Source organism: Tympanuchus pallidicinctus, unplaced genomic scaffold (genome assembly GCF_026119805.1).
Source record: "Tympanuchus pallidicinctus isolate F22 unplaced genomic scaffold, pur_lepc_1.0 scaffold18, whole genome shotgun sequence".
Lineage (NCBI taxonomy): Eukaryota > Metazoa > Chordata > Aves > Galliformes > Phasianidae > Tympanuchus > Tympanuchus pallidicinctus.
In genome coordinates this window covers 6112920-6130386 of record NW_026294699.1, presented here as the reverse complement: position 1 = coordinate 6130386, position 17467 = coordinate 6112920, and the positions used below count along the sequence as shown (strand labels likewise).

At 45.0% G+C, this 17467-nt stretch overlaps 2 protein-coding genes across 6 annotated transcripts; one reads left to right on the top strand and one right to left on the bottom strand.

Moving 5' to 3' along the window:
• Positions 1–993: 993 nt before the first annotated feature.
• TVP23A (trans-golgi network vesicle protein 23 homolog A) lies at positions 994–10139 on the top strand. Of its 4 annotated transcripts, none has more exons than XM_052680408.1 (7): positions 996–1134; positions 1237–1316; positions 5191–5335; positions 6236–6325; positions 7803–7928; positions 9193–9322; positions 9710–10139. In XM_052680408.1, the coding sequence occupies exons 1-7, from the start codon at positions 1126–1128 to the stop codon at positions 9769–9771; spliced, it is 642 nt and encodes a 213-aa protein (XP_052536368.1). In that variant the 5' UTR covers positions 996–1125; the 3' UTR covers positions 9772–10139. The 4 variants fall into 4 exon arrangements, with proteins under 4 accessions (XP_052536369.1, XP_052536368.1, XP_052536366.1 ...); XM_052680407.1 differs by lacking the exon at positions 996–1134 and adding an exon at positions 4873–5018 and having other exon boundaries at positions 1227–1316; XM_052680409.1 differs by lacking the exon at positions 9710–10139 and having other exon boundaries at positions 994–1134; positions 9193–9333.
• A 677-nt stretch (positions 10140–10816) lies between these two features.
• NUBP1 (NUBP iron-sulfur cluster assembly factor 1, cytosolic) lies at positions 10817–15373 on the bottom strand. Of its 2 annotated transcripts, XM_052680404.1 has the most exons (11): positions 15251–15284; positions 15058–15159; positions 14839–14975; positions 14655–14723; positions 14096–14128; positions 13742–13832; positions 13135–13289; positions 12411–12521; positions 12202–12304; positions 11455–11538; positions 10817–10983 (listed from the first exon to the last, which is right to left on the bottom strand). In XM_052680404.1, the coding sequence occupies exons 1-11, from the start codon at positions 15282–15284 to the stop codon at positions 10931–10933; spliced, it is 972 nt and encodes a 323-aa protein (XP_052536364.1). In that variant the 3' UTR covers positions 10817–10930. The 2 variants fall into 2 exon arrangements, with proteins under 2 accessions (XP_052536364.1, XP_052536365.1); XM_052680405.1 differs by lacking the exon at positions 14839–14975 and having other exon boundaries at positions 15251–15373.
• Between the last annotated feature and the right edge of the window lie 2094 nt (positions 15374–17467).

Sequence of the window (17467 nt, the reverse complement as noted above, 5' to 3'; positions counted from 1 at the left end):
AGAGCTGATACAGAAGCTTAGGTAACCAAGCTGTCAGACAGAGAGGCAAGACCTTCACTACCGCAGTTCTGGAGCTGCTTCTAAGTTAGAAGCCAGCTCTGTTTAAGTTGTTTGCAATGCATTTCTCGTAAACCACAGTGCCTGTTGGTATGTTAATTATGTATGTAAACTTCAGGCACACATAAAATTATTTAATAATTGTACCTGAGGCTGAAGGAGTTGGGCTTGTTCAGCCTGGACAAAAGAAGACTGCAGGGTGATTTCATTGCAGCCTTTCAGTACCTAAAGGGAGCCTACAAACAGGAGGGGAATCAACTCTTTGAAAGGGGAGATAACAGCAGGACAAGGGGAAATGGTTTGAGGGAGAGGAGATTTAGGTTGGATGTCAGGGGGAAATTCTTTACAGAGAGTGGTGAGGTGCTGGAACAGCTGCCCAGAGAGGTTGTGGATGCCCCGTCCATCCCTGGAGGTGTTCAAGGCCAGGTTGGATGGGGCCCTGGGCAGCCTGGTCTGGTATTGAATGTGGAGGTTGGTGGCCCTGCATGTGGCAGGGGGTTGGAGATTCATGGTCCTTGAGGTCCCTTCCAACCCTGGCCATTCTGTGATTCTGTGATTCTATTTTACAGGACAGGTAAGATGTTAAGTGCAGGCTTATGTAACATCAGTAAAGCTGTCCCTCGATCCTTCACTTCGTACCCACCCGACCGACCCGTTTCTCGGTCATTCTGAGCACACTTCGGTTCCCCTGTCCATATTCGGAAGCCTTTCTCCGTGCTGCCGCCTTACAACCATCCTGCAGCTTCAACAAAAGCAGGCTGAAACACCTTTAACTACAGGACGGGAATCCCTACGCCAGGCTCGCGGTGCAGCCGCAGCTCTCCGCCGCTCGGCCGGGCTGCGGGGCGGCCCCGTTCCCTGAGGGGGCGGCCGTGCGAGCGGAGGAGCCCCCGGCCCCGCGCCATCTCAGCCCGAGCCGCCCGCCCGCAGGCGCCGCCGCGCACCTCAGCGCGGGCGACGAGGCTCCGCCGCGCCTCAGCCCTGAGCGGGCCGCGCCCGGGTCCGGCGGGATCCTTCACCCTCTGACACCTCCGGGCGTCGGCGACTGCCACACCCCGCAACCGCGGCATGAAGCAGGTAGAGGCGCGGGCGGGCGGCGCGGGGCGGCGGGCTGCGGCGGCGGCGCGGCCTCCCCGCCCCTCGGCGCTGACGGGAGCGCTGTGGGGGTCCCCGCCGCAGGCGCTGGTGGACGACACCGAGGACGTGTCTCTGGACTTCGGCAGCGAGGAGGAGCTGGCGCTGCGGAAAGCCAAAATCAGGTAACGGGGAGCGGAGCGGATTGGGCCCCGCCCCCCCACCGCCGGCCGCTGCTGCCGCGTTGCGCTCGGGCCGCGTTGTGCGCTGCAGGGAGGGCCCCGACACAGCGCCCGCCACACCGCAGCACCGCCATACCGCAGCGTTCTGCTGCTTGGAGCCGAAGGGCCCCCAGCCAAAGGCTGTCACAAGATGAGGTGTATCGTAGCATCATAGAACGGTTTGGGTTGGAAGGGACCTTAAAAACCATCCAGCTCCAACCTTCCCCCTGATCGCGGGTTGCCACCCAGCAGATCAAGCTGCCAGGCCCATGCAGCCTCCAGAACTTCTCTGGGTAACCTGTGCCAGTGCCTCGCCGCCCTCTGAATAAAGGCCAGCTTCTTCGGCCTGTCTTCACAGGAGCGCTGCTCCAGCCCTCCGATCGTCTTCATGGCCCTCCTCTGGATCTGCTCCAACAGCTGTCAAAGCGAATTGCCCATACACACTCATCAATACTTCATATAATCAGCTTCTGTTGATACTGATCTCTTCCCTCCCACCAAGCTCCAGATGACTGTGGTATATTGCAACATTAGCATGTCTTGCAGGCATAAATAAAATAAGGGACACTAAGCCTGCACAGCTTATCTGAGGCACACAAGCAGTCGTGCAGCTTTACAATACAATTGCTCAGCTCTACCAGTATCTGGTGGAACGTCTCAGCCCTTCCACTGCACTAGACTTGCAGTCTGGCTCCATGGTGAGCTGCCATGACACAGCATTAACATCCCCAGAACTGTTTTCTGTGTTCTCTGCCATGGCAGCAGGTTTGAGGAAGGTCTGCATTCTGTTCTGTGTTATGGTGTGATTCTGGAGCGCATGGCTTGAATGGAGGTGACTAAACTGGGAACTAAAACTTGCAAGTGTTGTATGCAGCAGACAGTGGAACCAGACTGGAGTCTGGTGGGAACTGGAACTGTGCTCAAGTGCTTGCTTCAGACCTGTGGCACCAGCCTTGTACAGTAAAACCAGCTCTGTTCTGCAGGTTCATGCTGCCTGATAACCATACCACAGTGGGCTCACTTTGTTTAAATGATTATTTCACCGAAGACTGCTCTTCTTTCTTACCCTCATTGTGACACTGCTAAAGGATAATCTCTTATTGAAATATTTTGTGCTGTAGAATACAGAAATGAAACTGCTCAGATTCTTTGGAAATAGAAAAACAAACTTCTCTGTGAGCAATTGTGCAAATGAGCCTGGTACAAAGCCATGAGCTGCAGAACTTCAATGCCTGTGAGAAGTCATAATGACATATTCTGGATGTTTGCTTTTATTAAACCTTATCCCACTTTCATACATCTTGGACTTACTCAGTTTGCACAAGCCATGACAAGTTGTACATTTGTGATTCTCTAGCATGTGTGCAAGTGCTCTTTAGAACCAAAAGGTGCACAGATAATGGTGTGGTTGGTGGCTGCTTCTGTTAGGAGGAGAGCACAACCTTGCACAACTTGCAGCTCTGTGCAGTATCAAAACATTTAATCAGGATCAAGCAGGAGCATATGCTCACATCTGTTTCACGTTAGTCAGGTAACACAAGATGATGGAGAAAGGGTCTGGTTGCTCAAAATTGGCCTAAATATATCTGAAGTTCTGGACAGGAGGTGCAAAGAGTGGCATGCAGAGCTGCCGTGGCTCTTGGCGCAGGTGCCTGGGCAACACTGGTTCAGTGGTACACTGTAGGGCTGACCCAGTTTGATCCCTTAATGCAGGGTCCAACTAAATTCATAGCAGTTCATTCCTATCCTGACAGCCATCATCCTATAACAAAGTTATTAATGATATAATTGGTAATAGCTTAGTCTTATGAGAAGTTGGTGTGCATTTAAAGCCTACACTGTCTTCCGTTAGTACAAGAAATCATGTTAGTTCATACAATTTCTTAATTGCTACCATACTTCTGGGAACTGTATTTTTTAAAAAAATATATCAAGTACAGTTGAAAATGTATTCACTGAGAGCTGTATAGCTTATGTCAAAAAGCATGCAGAGGCTTCGCCTTCACGCTTGAACAGTTTCCTTTATCTCAGATTATTTGTTCAAAGTTCTGTTCCTATATGGTAGAAACTGTAAGCTTCACCTGGTGGCTGCAAGTTAGGGAAATGCATGTTTGCTCTGCTAGATGAGGAAGCAAACAGTATGAACTGGATTTGTTTAGCTTCAGAATTCAGAATCAGAAAACATATTTATTGTTAGCATATATATGTGCACATGTTCTGCGAATGAGGGAGTCATGCAGGGAACAACATGCCAGTGCTGAGCAGTCTAACTCTTCTTCCCCTTGGACCTGCAGATGTGTCTCTGGTCTGAGCAGCTCTATTTCTGTATGTCTGTGAGGGGCTTGACTCTCTGTAGTCCCCACAAAAAGCATTCAGGGCTGTACCAAACGTGGGCCTCCTGCTTCTCCAGAGTGCCCCCAGCATAACTATAAAAGCTGTCTGCCCTGATGGTCTCCAGGGTTGCAGCCTACAAGTAGCCCTTATTACTTCAACTTACTATTTGTGCAGCTGAACTCTTACATCATGTTGAACAAGAAGCACCAAGGCAGGATCTGCTTTTGGCAGCTCACAGGATTCCTTCCGCCTGTGTAAGAAAAAACCCCTTTCATTTCACACGTCACGTGTTTATCTGTAAGTCAGAAGTTTTTTGGAAAGTCTGTGGTTAGTGTGGGCACAGCAGTACATGCAAGCTTCAGCTGTGTGTCATTCTTGCTTTTCCAGTCAGGCATCTTTACTACAAGCACAATATTTCCATTATATAATAGTTGACTTCTACAATAAATAGGTAAATAAATAGGTATGGAGTAATGATATTGTAATGAAGGAATACATATAGTAAGTACTATAATTTAAACTCCAGTCAAATTTACGAAGATTTATAATATGCATATGAAATTTTTAATTATACCTAATAGAATAAGAAATAAAATAGATAATTAATGAAGGTTTGGGCCATACTACTCTTACTTGCTTGAAGAGATAGAGGGGCTATGTGAAACAATCACAGATGGAAACAAACCATCTTATTTGGAAAACAGATTTTATTCATTGTGGTTTCAAGGGAGGACGTTACTCAGGTGGAATGGCTTTTAATTAACTGTCCTTTTAAACTCACAGAAACCAGCTGTTTCTGTTGCTTTGCACTTGGCATATTACCTGGACTGTGCATCTTACAGCATTCCTCCAAGCCCACGTCCTACTGTACAGACCAACATTTAACTCTGTGCAGTTGGTTCTTCTACTGAAATTTCCCTCAGTTTTGTTGTAGGCCAAATTTCCTTTGAGAAGCACAGCACAGATATGCTGTGCAATTAATGACTGTTCATTCAGAAGAACTGTAAACTTCCTAAATTGTACTCCCTCTGTAAAAGGAAGTGTTCACTTTCAGTTATTCCATATGAAAGCTCATTTTGTCTTATTTTATATCATTTTAATTCCAGAGAGTTGCTGGTCTTGTTTTCAAAGCGTTTTGGAAAGACAAGATCTGTCTCAATTAATTCCTTTGTGCTCTGCCATACAGATGGAGGAGCTGGGACTGCAGTGCTGAATGCAACCACTCACCAGATTCCTTTACACAGCACCACGAAGCTCATGGCTGTGCAGGTTTTGTTCCATCTTTGAGGAAGCATTAATACAACAATTGCTGTTCTTAGCTGTAGGCTGGAGGTTGGTTATTGGATGTATCATCACTTTGATCATTTATCAACAGCTCAGATAACAACTACAAACTGAGATGTCACTGTAGACCAGCAATAGTTGCTGTACTGCACTGTCAGCATATACACTAACTGTCCTCCTTGTCCCATAACTTCCTAAGTGCTCTGTGTTGTTTTTCCAGGCACCCACTGGCCACCTTTTTCCACCTGTTTTTCCGAGTGAGTGCTATTATTACCTACTTGTTCTGTGACTGGTTCAGCAACAGCTTTGTTGCCTGTTTTGTCACTATTCTCCTTCTTCTATCCTTTGACTTTTGGTCAGTTAAGGTAAGATGATCCTGAACAGTAATTACCTTTGAAAGTATTGTTATGCCATTAACAAACATATATACTATTAGTAAAAAGGAAGATATATACTGAAAGGGAGACAGACATTGTGATCTGTTGATTTAGTAAATGGGTCAATCCTGTTTCATACAAGGCTTTTATATATCATAGTCACTGGTGTAAGTTACTAACCTGGTAGGAAAGCAGCCTTGCCACAGACAGATTTGTTTGTATACTTTGTGTATCCTTAGGAAAAAATAGATAGTAGTTTTCAATAAGGATGGGAAAGGACCCAGAGGATGCCTATAGCTGTGCCTCACAGCCCTCAGAGGGCCCAGCTGTGGTACCAGCACCATCGTGATGGCCCAGGGGGTTGGTGGGGCCAGCCCAGAGTCCCCAGGGGTGCAAAGAACAAAGTTTAAGTCCTGTGTGAAACACTGATGTGTCTCCAACTTACAGTAAAATTATATGTATTGATGTAAAATGTATTGATCCAGGTTCAAAAATACTTTCTTAATTTAATTGTTTGCTTGATTCCAAGCAGCTCACTTGTTTATAATTTATTTTCCATTTTTTTTCCAGTGTGTTTTTGGTTGGTGTTCTCTCAGTAAGAATTTATCAGTCTTCTCCAAGTAACTGACTTAGGAAAGATGCACCCTATCATTTCTTACCTAAGTTAATATTACTGTGCTAATGATCAGATTAGGAGAACGGTCTCTCCATTTCTATTAACTCATCTGTTCTTAGTGACTGTTGTGCACAAATTGACAAGAGGCTTTAGAAATAAATTTAGTATTTGGTAAGAAATACCATTTTCAGACATGCTTGTCTTTATTTTAAATGTTTTCTGACAAATGAGTGATGCAGCTGCTTAATGCAAATAATTGTTTCTGTCACTAGAATGTGACAGGAAGACTCTTGGTTGGTTTACGTTGGTGGAACCAGATTGATGAAGATGGAAAAAGTCACTGGGTATTTGAAGCAAAAAGGGTAAGAATGATAATTAAAGGCACATGACAAGCAGAAAGCGTGTGAAAAGCTTGTCATATCCATACTAATTAAAAAAAAGAACAAATGAGAACAACTTATAATGAATCCATCTTCCCGTAGTTATTTACAAAACAGAATTATCTTCAGGAAGGAACTATGTTGAAAGCAAGGCTGAATAGTTCAAATTCATTTTCTTAAAAGTTAGTTTCTTTTATTCATGCTCATGGGCAGCAGCACCCAGATCCTGGAGCATTCTAACACTGCTAGTGCTGAGCAAAGAAGCCCCATCAAATGGCACTTGGCATTGCTGCTAGAGTCAAGACTGCCAGTTCCACATTTGTTTGCTAACACAGTGTCCAGCACCCAGCAGACAAGAGTTTGGTCCAACAACACTCAAGTGTTGCACAGCAGGTCACCCTTTTAATGCAAAGCCAGAGTTGCACACAGCTGAGGTGCTGAGCCCAACAGAACTGCCCCAGAGATGCAGGCCAGCAGTGCCCTCTAGCAGCCCTGTGTGCAGCTGGGGCTGTACGTGCAGGAATGCAGCAGGCAGTGAGGCTGCACACCAGTAAGGGGAGAGCAGAGGTCGGCTTTCTGCCTGTAATTTAAGTGAAATCTAGGATACAAGCAAGTCTGCAGGAAAGCAAGGAAGCTGGAAGACCTCCAGTGTATCACAGTTTTGTGGAGCTGAGAAAGACAGCAAGAGCCTTCTTGGCACTTACTGTAAAATGAGTAAGTGCATTGCCTACTTCACTTACTGCAGTTTGTCAGTCAGTACAAAGTCCGCTCACCTCTGTGGGCTCGAGCCTTCAAAAACTTCTGGCAAATAGATTGATTAACGTGGGGATCACAACAGAGGAAGGAAGGTATAAATAGGGTAAATTGTATTTTTGTCCTGGTTTACTGATCATGGCACAGCCGGGGGTACCCACTGTTCTCTGACTTCCCAGTCTGGGGCTCCATCTCTTGCCACTCCTCTGGCAGCTTTTTAAAATCTCCTCTGTGGGGTGGGTTTGCTTAGAAGTGTGACGAGTCATTCAGCACCAACCAGCAACCAATTCCTGGTGCACTGCTGCTGCTGGGACAGAAGCTCAACCTAGAAATCCTACCAGCAGCTGAGGTGTGCTGGAAGACAGTACCACACCCTGAACATCACAACTGCCAGCCCTTTAGGTCTTTCAGGTGTGGAGTTCTCTCTGTATGGACTTATTTTTTCCCCTGAACAGTAAGTGCTAGTGCAGCATCTCTGCTGGTAATTTGTTGGTAATTATGGTTACATGTATTAAAATTCTGTTTGTAACACTGTCTTCTGTGTCACACATCTCACAGGAATCTGAGAGATAGTAGGAATCTGATGCCAAATTGAATTAAATGTAATAAATTCATGTAAAGATTTATGTCAGTTCCTCCTTTGTTCATCTGTTAATTATTGTGGGTTTTGGTTTTGTGACTAAAATGTCAATAATTTCCTTTGTAGGTGCCTACAATAGCTGCCTCAACTGAAGCTGAAGCTCGAATCTTTTGGCTTGGCCTCATCATCTGCCCAGTGATTTGGACAGTGTTTTTTTTCAGCACCTTGTTTTCCCTGAAGCTGAAATGGCTGGTAAGTCTGGGGTTACTGAATGAACGATAGCTGACAAGCAGTGTTAGCTGAGAGAAAACCCAGAGCTGTAGTTTTGCAAAAATCTTTGCATCAAGATCTCTCATGTTACAAAAATCCCAATAAGAATTTGAAATCTGAGGTTTCTGTAGTGAAGCCCTGAGCTCAGGAATGCAACTTTCAGCCTGGCTTTACTGTGTTATCAACTGTTGACAGTTTCACCTGTCTCAAGAAGGGCATCTTAAAGGTTGGCAGAATTGTAGCTTCACTTTTAACTACAGCAGCTTACTTTTCCCCAGAGCTGTGTACCCCATACTTGCACTGTGCTAACAGACTTTAAGAAATCATTGCTTTCCCCTGTAAACTTTTCTATTGTGTCTGCATCATCACCACAGAATACATTTTGTTACGTTGCTGTGCTAAGTATGATTTTGTTACTGATTTTTAAGAGGTAAAGTGCCTTGCATACATACTGCTACATAACAAACAATACCTGAGATTGCATTTTATTACTTAATGGAACAGGAAATTCATCTGTGGGTATGAGTTGATTGCAAATAATTAACTGCTTTATCGTGGCTCAAATGGCATCACTAAAGAAACAACAGTTAAAATTAAACCAGCAGTTGTTCTCCACCCTTAGTTTTGAAAACCAGAATTGGACCCAAGCTAGCAATGAAGATGCATGTTGCTCATACATTGGGAAGCAAGTTCCACAAATGAAAATGCAGTAGCTTCTAGGAAACAAAGTTTCTCTGAGCCTATAAGCACCGATGGTTCCACTTATTTTTACTGCCTGCTAATGGTGGATACTGATTTGTATCTATTGATGCTCTCTGCAAACCTGCGAGTTTCAGGATCTTACTTACAGCGAGGCATTTGTCAGCAAACGTATCTGCAGGCTTGCTGTGCATCTGCTTATGAGGATATTAGATATGTCAGGCTTAGAAGAAGTGAAATGATTATAGAATCAGTTGGATAGGTGCTTTTTTCTTTTTTTTTGAATAGGAGCTTAAATATTTCAAGATACAGAATGACTTGAGCCAAAAATTTTAACACTTTTTAAAAAATGTATTTTCTTACAGAAAGGGATTGCTGTGTTTAATATGAATGTATCTCTTTTAAGGTTATTCATTATTTGAAGCAATATATTTCTTTTATATATATAACATCCTTCTTATAACATATGTATGCATATATTTTTCCTGCATACAATCTACTTATATGGCAGCACATTCATCTCTGCTAAACTTCTGTTTGTCTGCAGGCTCTTGTCATAGCTGGTATCTCCCTTCAGACTGCTAATTTATATGGATACATCCACTGCAAATTAGGGGGACAGAAAAGCATCAGCAAAATAACTTCGAGGTTTTTTGTCACAGCAGATGTTGCCAAGAGTAAGTATTAAGTTGGTCTGCCAGCAGTAGCCCATGAAGTATCAAATGCTGACCTGCCTCATACTGTTACAGGCTTTGGCTTCTTCCAGATACTGGTTCCTAACATATCTTCTGGCAGGGCTTCCAGCACGTCCATCTTGTGAGCTCCCACCACGGGGCTGCACCAAAGTCACTGCTCTGTATTCAGGAGCTGGCTGCCCCATGGCTGAGCAGCTTCTAAACCCCATGACGAATTTTCTCCAAGTGAAGTGCTCAGTACCATGCTGATTTAGCACAGCACGTGGGCATTGCTGAAAGAGCTACCTTAAACCCTCGGGTTTCCAACAGCCTCTTCCCTGTGTATATTAAATGATGCTAACACCTGCCTGTCATGTTTTCACTCAACAGGACAGAGCAGGGGGATTTCAGAAGACCGCACTGAAGGACATGGGAAGACACGGACCAGATAATGAATTAAGGAAAAACAAAAGGAGGAGCAGTAGGAGTACTCACTTATAAAAGCTGTTTTTCATATGAAATTATTGAAGTAAAGCTCTTCTAGAATTGCCTGCATGAAATAATGATTTTCTATCATTTGTGTTTGTGTTTTAAGTCTCCGAAACCTCTCAATTTACTCCAAAATGACATTCCCCAAAAGGCAGTTTGCTTGTAGTTGTGCAGAAGTTCAAAAAGCAGACATTATCATGAGAAAAACCTGTAAACTCAACTGAAACTGCTAGATTGTCCTGAGCATTAGAATGCAGCCAGATGATGATCATTTGTTTAATTCTGAAACTAAAATCAATAAAGTGAAAGTACCTTTTCCTCCTGTACACAACACAGATTTCCTAAGTCTTTGATTACTCGGTAAAAAGAAGAGGAAATACAATTGCATAAGGGCAGCTTGGTTAGGGACTGTTATTGTTATTTTAACAGTGCTCAGGCTTAAGAGTCAGTACAAGGAAAAAAAACAGTGTCATGCAGCCACAGTTATGTTGAAGTAATGAAAATCCATTAATCTTATTCTGATTGGTGCCGTAAATACAATTCTGTACTTGTGCTGTTAACTGTAAGCTGCCTAACATCTAGGTGTTTTAAAACCAACGCCAAGTGTAAGGAAAGAGGACATCACTTCGAAAATTCCACTCTAAAAACAGATCTTTTCCACTGACAAAGATACTTACGTGATGTTCAGTAAGAGACATCTGGCATTGCAACTCATCCTACAGCAGAAGGCAGGACAGAGCCTACTGCACTTGCATGTAAGAGTTTAGATAGAATGTCCCAGTGTCACTGAAGCCTATTTTACATTCAGCTTTGTGAATAAGACTTTTGTCTATGCACATTTCAAAAGCCAACTTCAGGTTATCAGTATGTTGACTGGATGCAAACTGCACCTTTGTAACGCAGATGAAGGTTTGTTTATTTTATCTAATTAACCTCATAGCAAGCTCTGAGACCAGTTGTGAATTTCAGTAATCTTGATTAATCTTTATGGAAAAAAAGAGAATGACATTAATACTAAGAATTTATTTGCAGAATACAAAAAGAATACATTCCTTATATTAAGTCAAGGCAAGGTATAAGTTACTTTTCTGTAATTACACATGAAGCATATTTTTATTGTGTTCAGATAATCTTTTCTTCTTGAAAATGGTGCTGATCACAGTACTCCTGAATCCCTGGAGAGACAGGGAAAAAGTTATACATAAATACCAATCCTGCTGTCCGCTGCTGCTCTCACAGGTTGGGCCTTTGTCACGGAATTTTGCTGGTATTTTGAAACTACATCATTGGCTCCGGGGGTATTTATATGCAATTACAACCAGGAGGAGGCAATATTACCCAGCTGTATCACACTTAGTAGGCTCCCCTCAGTGGCCTGCCTAAAAACTGCTTGAGAGCAAGCAAACACACATCTTTTCTTAATGATTTAAGCAAAAGAATGAAAACAGTTATTATATACAACTCAGTCACCAGTTTGTAAGTCTGCCATAACTAACGACCAAAAGATTACATTGCACGTTACATTCTTAATTACTATGCACGTGTACCCTGGTTTGTTTTCTGATTACGTGCGGCAGAAAACCAATTTCTGGCACCTTTAATGCACTGCAGCAGGGATTCACCTTCATGGTGATTTTAAGACTTACTTTGAATTATGTTCCTGTAAGTTGATGTCGCTGGAGACTCAGGCACTTCAGACAAGAAAGACTGACCTTTGTCACAACTTCTTCCTGGAAGGACAGGAAAAGCATGAAAACAGTGCAACAAGAAGAAAAGAACTTGTCTTTACTTACTGCTCATCCCACTATCAGTTATATTCCTCCGAGGAGCCACTGGTATCCATTCCTTTTAAGAAATGGTTACGTCAGTGACAGAGCAGCAGCTCACAGTTGTACAAAGGACCACCATCAGCAGGAGGTTTCAGCCGTTACTTTGGAAGTACTGACCTGTTCCTCAAGTCATTAAATCAAGTGTTCATTTCTAATAGCCAGTGAGGAACCAAGGCATCTCACAATCCACAACAGGATTTGAGTCATGCCAGTGACAGTGAAGAAAGAGCACTAATTTTAATGCTTATCATTTACAAGTTGCTATTCTTCACAGAAGAATTTACTAGCTGTGTTTTCAGGTGATTACATAAAAAAGACACCATGTATTTAGAGTAAGGATTATACAGCTGAAAAGACGTGTAATAAAATCCTCATCAAAATGAAACATCAGGTTAAGTAAATTACCCAGCACTTTTCACACCATGGTATGCGTGATTCAAACAGACGCTCTATGTAAAAAAGAATATTTACCTGAGACACAAAACATGTAACATTCTGTCAGACTCCCCTGTAAGAACACCAGCACAGTTTTAAAGCTGTTGTAGTGCAACACAGTAACGTTACCTATTTGAGGATCTAGAGGCACTTTTCCCAGGAGGGAAACATTTAAGTTCTGGCACATCTTCTCTGCACCTCCAGTAGTTGGGGGAAAGATCTGAGATTCTTTCTGGGACAACATGAAAATAAGAGTTACAGTGCTCCAATTCTGAGAACAAGGTATTTTTCCAGAAACAGCGAGGTAAAGAAATGTTTTAAGATACAGACAGCCTTACCTTGCAGTTTGGACATATAAAGCCACTCATGTTCTCCACAACACCTATGATTGGCAGTTTCACTTTATGACAGAAGTTGATTTCTTTCCGAACATCCTGAAGTGAGACTTCCTACAAACATGAAGAAACAATTGGATTTTATAATGAATTGCTTATAATCAACTGGCATTGTTCCCTTTGCTTATGTTCATCACAATACCTGTGAATTTGATGTAATTTGAATTTCAGACCTCTGATTTTTTCTTTTAAAACTGTACATCACATAAATATGCCTTTCTCTATGTGCAAGTCAAGCTATCCCCCAGATTTTAAGTCTTTGTGCGACTGTTCTCTACTCCAAATGATTTATGGAAAGCACCAAGCAGCTGGGAGGCAGCACTTCATTTGCTGTCAAACAGTGCACACCTTATTTAAAAACTTATTGACTTCTGAGCTTTAAGCCACTGGTGACCAAATTACAAATGCACAGTGATGCCAACTCATATCTTGAAGAAGTGAATTAATGCATTTCACTTCACAACACAGATCAGACAGCTTTTGACCGTGAACCACTCAGCTGTGCAGAAGCTCACTCCATCACTCCACCAAGGCATCCACCTAGCTCATAAAGCAGCCAGCTGCACACACAAGCAAGTCAGTCAGCTCCCTTCTCTGAAATTAAACACTGATTGTAAACCAAGCACTTGCCGTGCTGCTTCTGTGAATGGAAATGCAGATCTCTTACCTGAGGGGTGGTAATTATAACAGCGCCATCTACATGCGACGCACTGAGGTACTGCACAATTGAGAGGTGCTCATCTGACGTCCCTGGAGGGGTGTCTACAATCAGGTAGTCAACTTCACCCCAGTCCACATCACGAAGAAATTGTTTGATCAGCCCTAGCAGAGAGGACAAGAACGTGGGATTAAATGAAATAAAAATCCTTGTATATTTCAGTCTGCTTCAAATTTTAGAGCCCAGATATGCAAATTCTTCTGACTACAGCCAAGTGCAGAAGTGCTTATTTTGCAACGAATTAAAACAAACAAAAGGCAAAACCCAATAAAGCACCTGACCCACTGTAGCCATTATTCAAAGAAACTAGAGAAGATATTGAGAAAAAGTTCTGTGATGAAAGCGGAAGCAGGAACACAACTATATTGTGCAGCTCTGGCTCTACTGTGCAAGAAAAATGATGAAGGCATGCTAACTACTACTGAACAGTGTGCAGTATTCACTGCTTCTTGCCATCGCTTACTTTATTAGATTTGTGCTTTAGCCAAGTAAGCTCATCTTCAGGTATTCACTCTTCCAACCATGTAAGTTGTTGCTGAAAACCCTGAACACGTACCATTTTTTTTTGGTCCTCTCCAGATGACAGCATCGTCAGGACTACTGAGCAAGAACCCCACTGACATGACACCTAAGTTTTCCTCAACATACTAAAAGAGAAGAGAAACTCCATGCAGAACAGGAGAGAAAGGGTAGAGGGGATACACTGCAGGTGACCTTCAGACAAAAAACACCTGGCATTTTCCCTGCATATTTTTAAGATTAATGAGGTGTTTTCTGGGGGGTGTAAAAGACCCTCTGTCCACTACAATTAATACAAAAGCACACTGTGCTTCTTCCCCAGCCATTCTGCTCCTTACAACAGTGTCAAACCCAGCCAGCCACCTCTCTGGGAACAGCTGCACCAGCTTACCACTGGAGACCATCCTGATCCACTCTGATGAACCTGAAAATTGAAGAGATACGTACAAAGTCACACGAGAAATTAATGCAGAAGTTATGTAAAAGATGAACAGAAGATCAAAGAGGATAAAAAGACCTTGCCTACGGATGTGGTGCCACTGTATTGGAGCAGGTTAATTAAAAATTGCAGAAGTTACATCTCCATTAATAAGTGAACTGCTTGAACGCTCTTGCTGGAAACATAACCATGATTTTATATAAACACATTAAACATTTCAGAGCTGATAAAGAGCACTATGCTGGTATGACTCAGGTTCAGTATTCATGGATTAGCAGTAGATTCAGAGCAGCACCTGCCTGGCAGAACTGGTCACCCCGACTGCCTGTGACTCTCTAACAAATGACACCACGCTGCACATTGGCCATCTCAGCTTTTTTGCTCCCCTGGCTTCCCAATAAACGACCACATAGAACCCTTAAATCTAAGCGAAGCTTTAGTCTTAATGACACACTGGGGATGCTTTTATCTGACACATTCGCCTCTCGCTATAGCAGCGGTCAGAGCGCACCTGCTCTCCTTCCAGACCCATCATCTTAGGGATGGACGGCCCACAGATGTCGACGTCCAGCAGAGCAACCTGGAACACAAAGCAACGAAGGCCCGTGGAAACGCGCCTGCACAGCAGGGCTCTCAATGCAAAGCCCCGCAGCGCACACCGCAGCGCAATAAGCGGAAAGCCGATCGCGCCCCACCTGTTTGCCCTCGTCGGCCGCCAGCCCGCGAGCCAGCAGCGCGCTGAACGTGCTCTTCCCCACGCCGCCCTTCCCGGAGAGCACCACCACGATGTGCTTCACGCCGCGCAGCCGCTCCCTCAGCTCCGCCGCCTCGGCTGCGGGCAGTGCGGCCGCGTCAGCCCCGCCGCAGCGCGGAGCCCCGTCCCGCGCCCCCGGCCCTCTCACCGCCTTTCTCACCCGGGTCCGTAGCGGCGCCGCCGGCGGCGCAAAGCTTCTGGTTGGGGCATCCCTGACATGCGGCGGCCCGACCCGCCTGGGCGCTGCCGGTTCCCGGGCAGTCTGCAAGGGGATGCGACAGCTGCGGCACGAGTCCCGCCGGCGGCCGCGAGCGCCACGACACGCCGGACCCGCGCGGCGCCGCGTCCCTCACCCTCCGGCTGCGACCCGTCCGCCACCTCGGCCATGGCGCCGGCCATACGCCACTTCCGCCGGGAGCGCGGCGCCCTACGCGCATGCGCCTGCAGCCGGGGGTGGCCATACCGCCTGGACGCTAGGGGGCGCTGCAGGACGATAGTGGCCGCGCTGCGCCGTTGCGCGGGTGCTCGTGCTGGGAGTTGTGTGTCCGCGACGTTATGTGCCGTTCCAGTAAAATAAGGCCACTGGTACAATTTGCGGCAGTTTTGAGTATCTGTGGAAACCGCAGCGGTAAAATTGAGAACCCGAAGGACCCCAGCTGGGCATCCTGTGTGTTAGCAAAGGACAGGCGATCTGACAGAGCCGAGCGTTGAGCCATGGCACCGTTCTTCTTTCCTGGGGGAAAATAAAACACCGCTCTAAGTAACTGTCCACATGCCAAAGGCAGACTAGGAACAGAAGTCTTGAAGCACTGTTAGTTTATGGGGAGCTGGCCTCTGGGGTCGGCTGTTGACCACTGCCTGTTACAGCATTTCCATTTACAGGGCACTGACCTCAGGTAAATGCTGATCACCATGTGCTACATGCAGAATTACTTGCAGAATTCCTGATGAAACAGCAGCTCCACTTGAGGCCAGGGCTCAGAGCAGTGCTTTGGGTCTGTGCTTCCTTCAAACATGGATCAGATTTGCTGATGTCAGCAAGCCTTTCCACACCATACAGTGAGGCATGTGTGCAAACATTTCTCTTCTCGGGCCAACAGATCATTTCCTGTTCCCAAGATTATATAGAAAATTCCCCACACAGAGCAGCAAAATAAACCTCTTCCTTGGAACCCCCTCCCTCCTGAGGCAGTGAGGCCACGTCCGTTCAGATACAGCTCACACCTCATGGGAAGATAAATATAACTTAACTATAATTTGATTGAAATTCTCACTCCTTTTTTTTTTTCTCTCAGCTGAAGTGTAATATCATGCTAGTGGTCTGCATCATAATGCATATAAATATGTACCTTTTTGTTTTCCCAAATTAAAACAAAAACACAAAAACAAGCTGATTCCGGTAAACCTGATGAGGTTCAGCACGGCAAGGTGCAGAGTTTGGCATTTGGGCTGGAGGAATCCCAGGCATCCATACAGACTGGAAGGAGCAGACCTTGAGAGCAGCCCTGTGAAGAAGGACCTGGGGATCTTGATAGATGAAAAACTTAACGTGAGCCAGCAGTGTGCCCTTGTGGCTCAGAAGGGAAATGGTATCCTGGGCTCCATCAAAAGAGAGGTGGCCAGCAGGGACAGGGAGGTGATTGTCCCCCTCTGCTCTTGTGAGGCCCCATCTGGAGCACTGTGTCCAGGTCTGGAGCCCCCAGTACAAGAAAGACAGGGAGCTGTTGGAGAGGGTCCAGAGGAGAGCCACAAAGATGATCAGAGAGTTGGAGCACCTCCACTATGAAGACAGGCTGAGGGAGCTGGGCTTGTTCAGCCTGGAGAAAAGAAGGCTGCAGGGTGACTTCATTGCAGCCTTTCAGTACCTAAAGGGAGCCTACAAACAGGAGGGGAATCGACTCTTTGAAAGGGTAGATAACAGCAGGACAAGGGGAAATGGTTTGAAGTTGAGGGAGAGGAGATTTAGGTTGGATGTCAGGGGGAAATTCTTTACAGAGAATGGTGAGGTGCTGCAACAGCTGCCCAGAGAGGTTGTGGATGCCCCGTCCATCCCTGGAGGTGTTCAGGGCCAGGTTGGATGGGGCCCTGGGCAACCTGGTCTGGTATGAAATGGGGAGGTTGGTGGCCCTGCATGTGGCAGGGGGGTTGGAGATTCATGATCCTTGAGGTCCCTTCCAACCCTGGCCATTCTGTAATTCTGTGATTCATACGTATGTATCTGGAGAAGGAGTGATGATAGCAGCTGTCTTGCATTCAACCTAGAAGAAATCTGCACTGATTTAAGGACACTTAGGATAGTACACTTAGAGCCTAGATATAAATAATTATTTATATTCAAAATCCCTGGCACAGAAAATGGGTTACGATGTGATCTTAGAGCACTGGATTGCAGGAGCTTTTTGCCAGAAGCCTGAAAGGAAAAACTACAAAAGTAAGTTCTCTGAAAAGCAACCAATGCTTAAAACATGGGAAAAATCACCAGGAGAGGAAGGTACTGTTGTTTGCATGCGCATTTGGAGCAAACCATCTGCAAACATCATCAGGACAGCCCAAGGCAACACCCAGAGCCT

What these genes read in the sequence shown, in the direction of transcription:
- TVP23A (XM_052680406.1), top strand. Translation starts at nt 1,126, where the DNA reads ATGAAGCAGGTAGAGGCGCGGGCGGGCGGCGCGGGGCGGCGGGCTGCG. An exon ending in TTGACTTTTGGTCAGTTAAG is followed by an intron (nt 5,336 to 6,235) that starts GTAAGATGATCC and finishes TTCTGTCACTAG; the next exon opens with AATGTGACAGGAAGACTCTT. An exon ending in CCCTGAAGCTGAAATGGCTG is followed by an intron (nt 7,929 to 9,192) that starts GTAAGTCTGGGG and finishes GTTTGTCTGCAG; the next exon opens with GCTCTTGTCATAGCTGGTAT.
- NUBP1 (XM_052680404.1), bottom strand. Translation starts at nt 15,284, where the DNA reads ATGGCCGAGGTGGCGGACGGGTCGCAGCCGGAGG. An exon ending in CGGCCGACGAGGGCAAACAG is followed by an intron (nt 14,724 to 14,838) that starts GTGGGGCGCGAT and finishes TTTGTGTTCCAG; the next exon opens with GTTGCTCTGCTGGACGTCGA. An exon ending in TGGGTCTGGAAGGAGAGCAG is followed by an intron (nt 14,129 to 14,654) that starts GTGCGCTCTGAC and finishes TTCAATTTTCAG; the next exon opens with GTTCATCAGAGTGGATCAGG.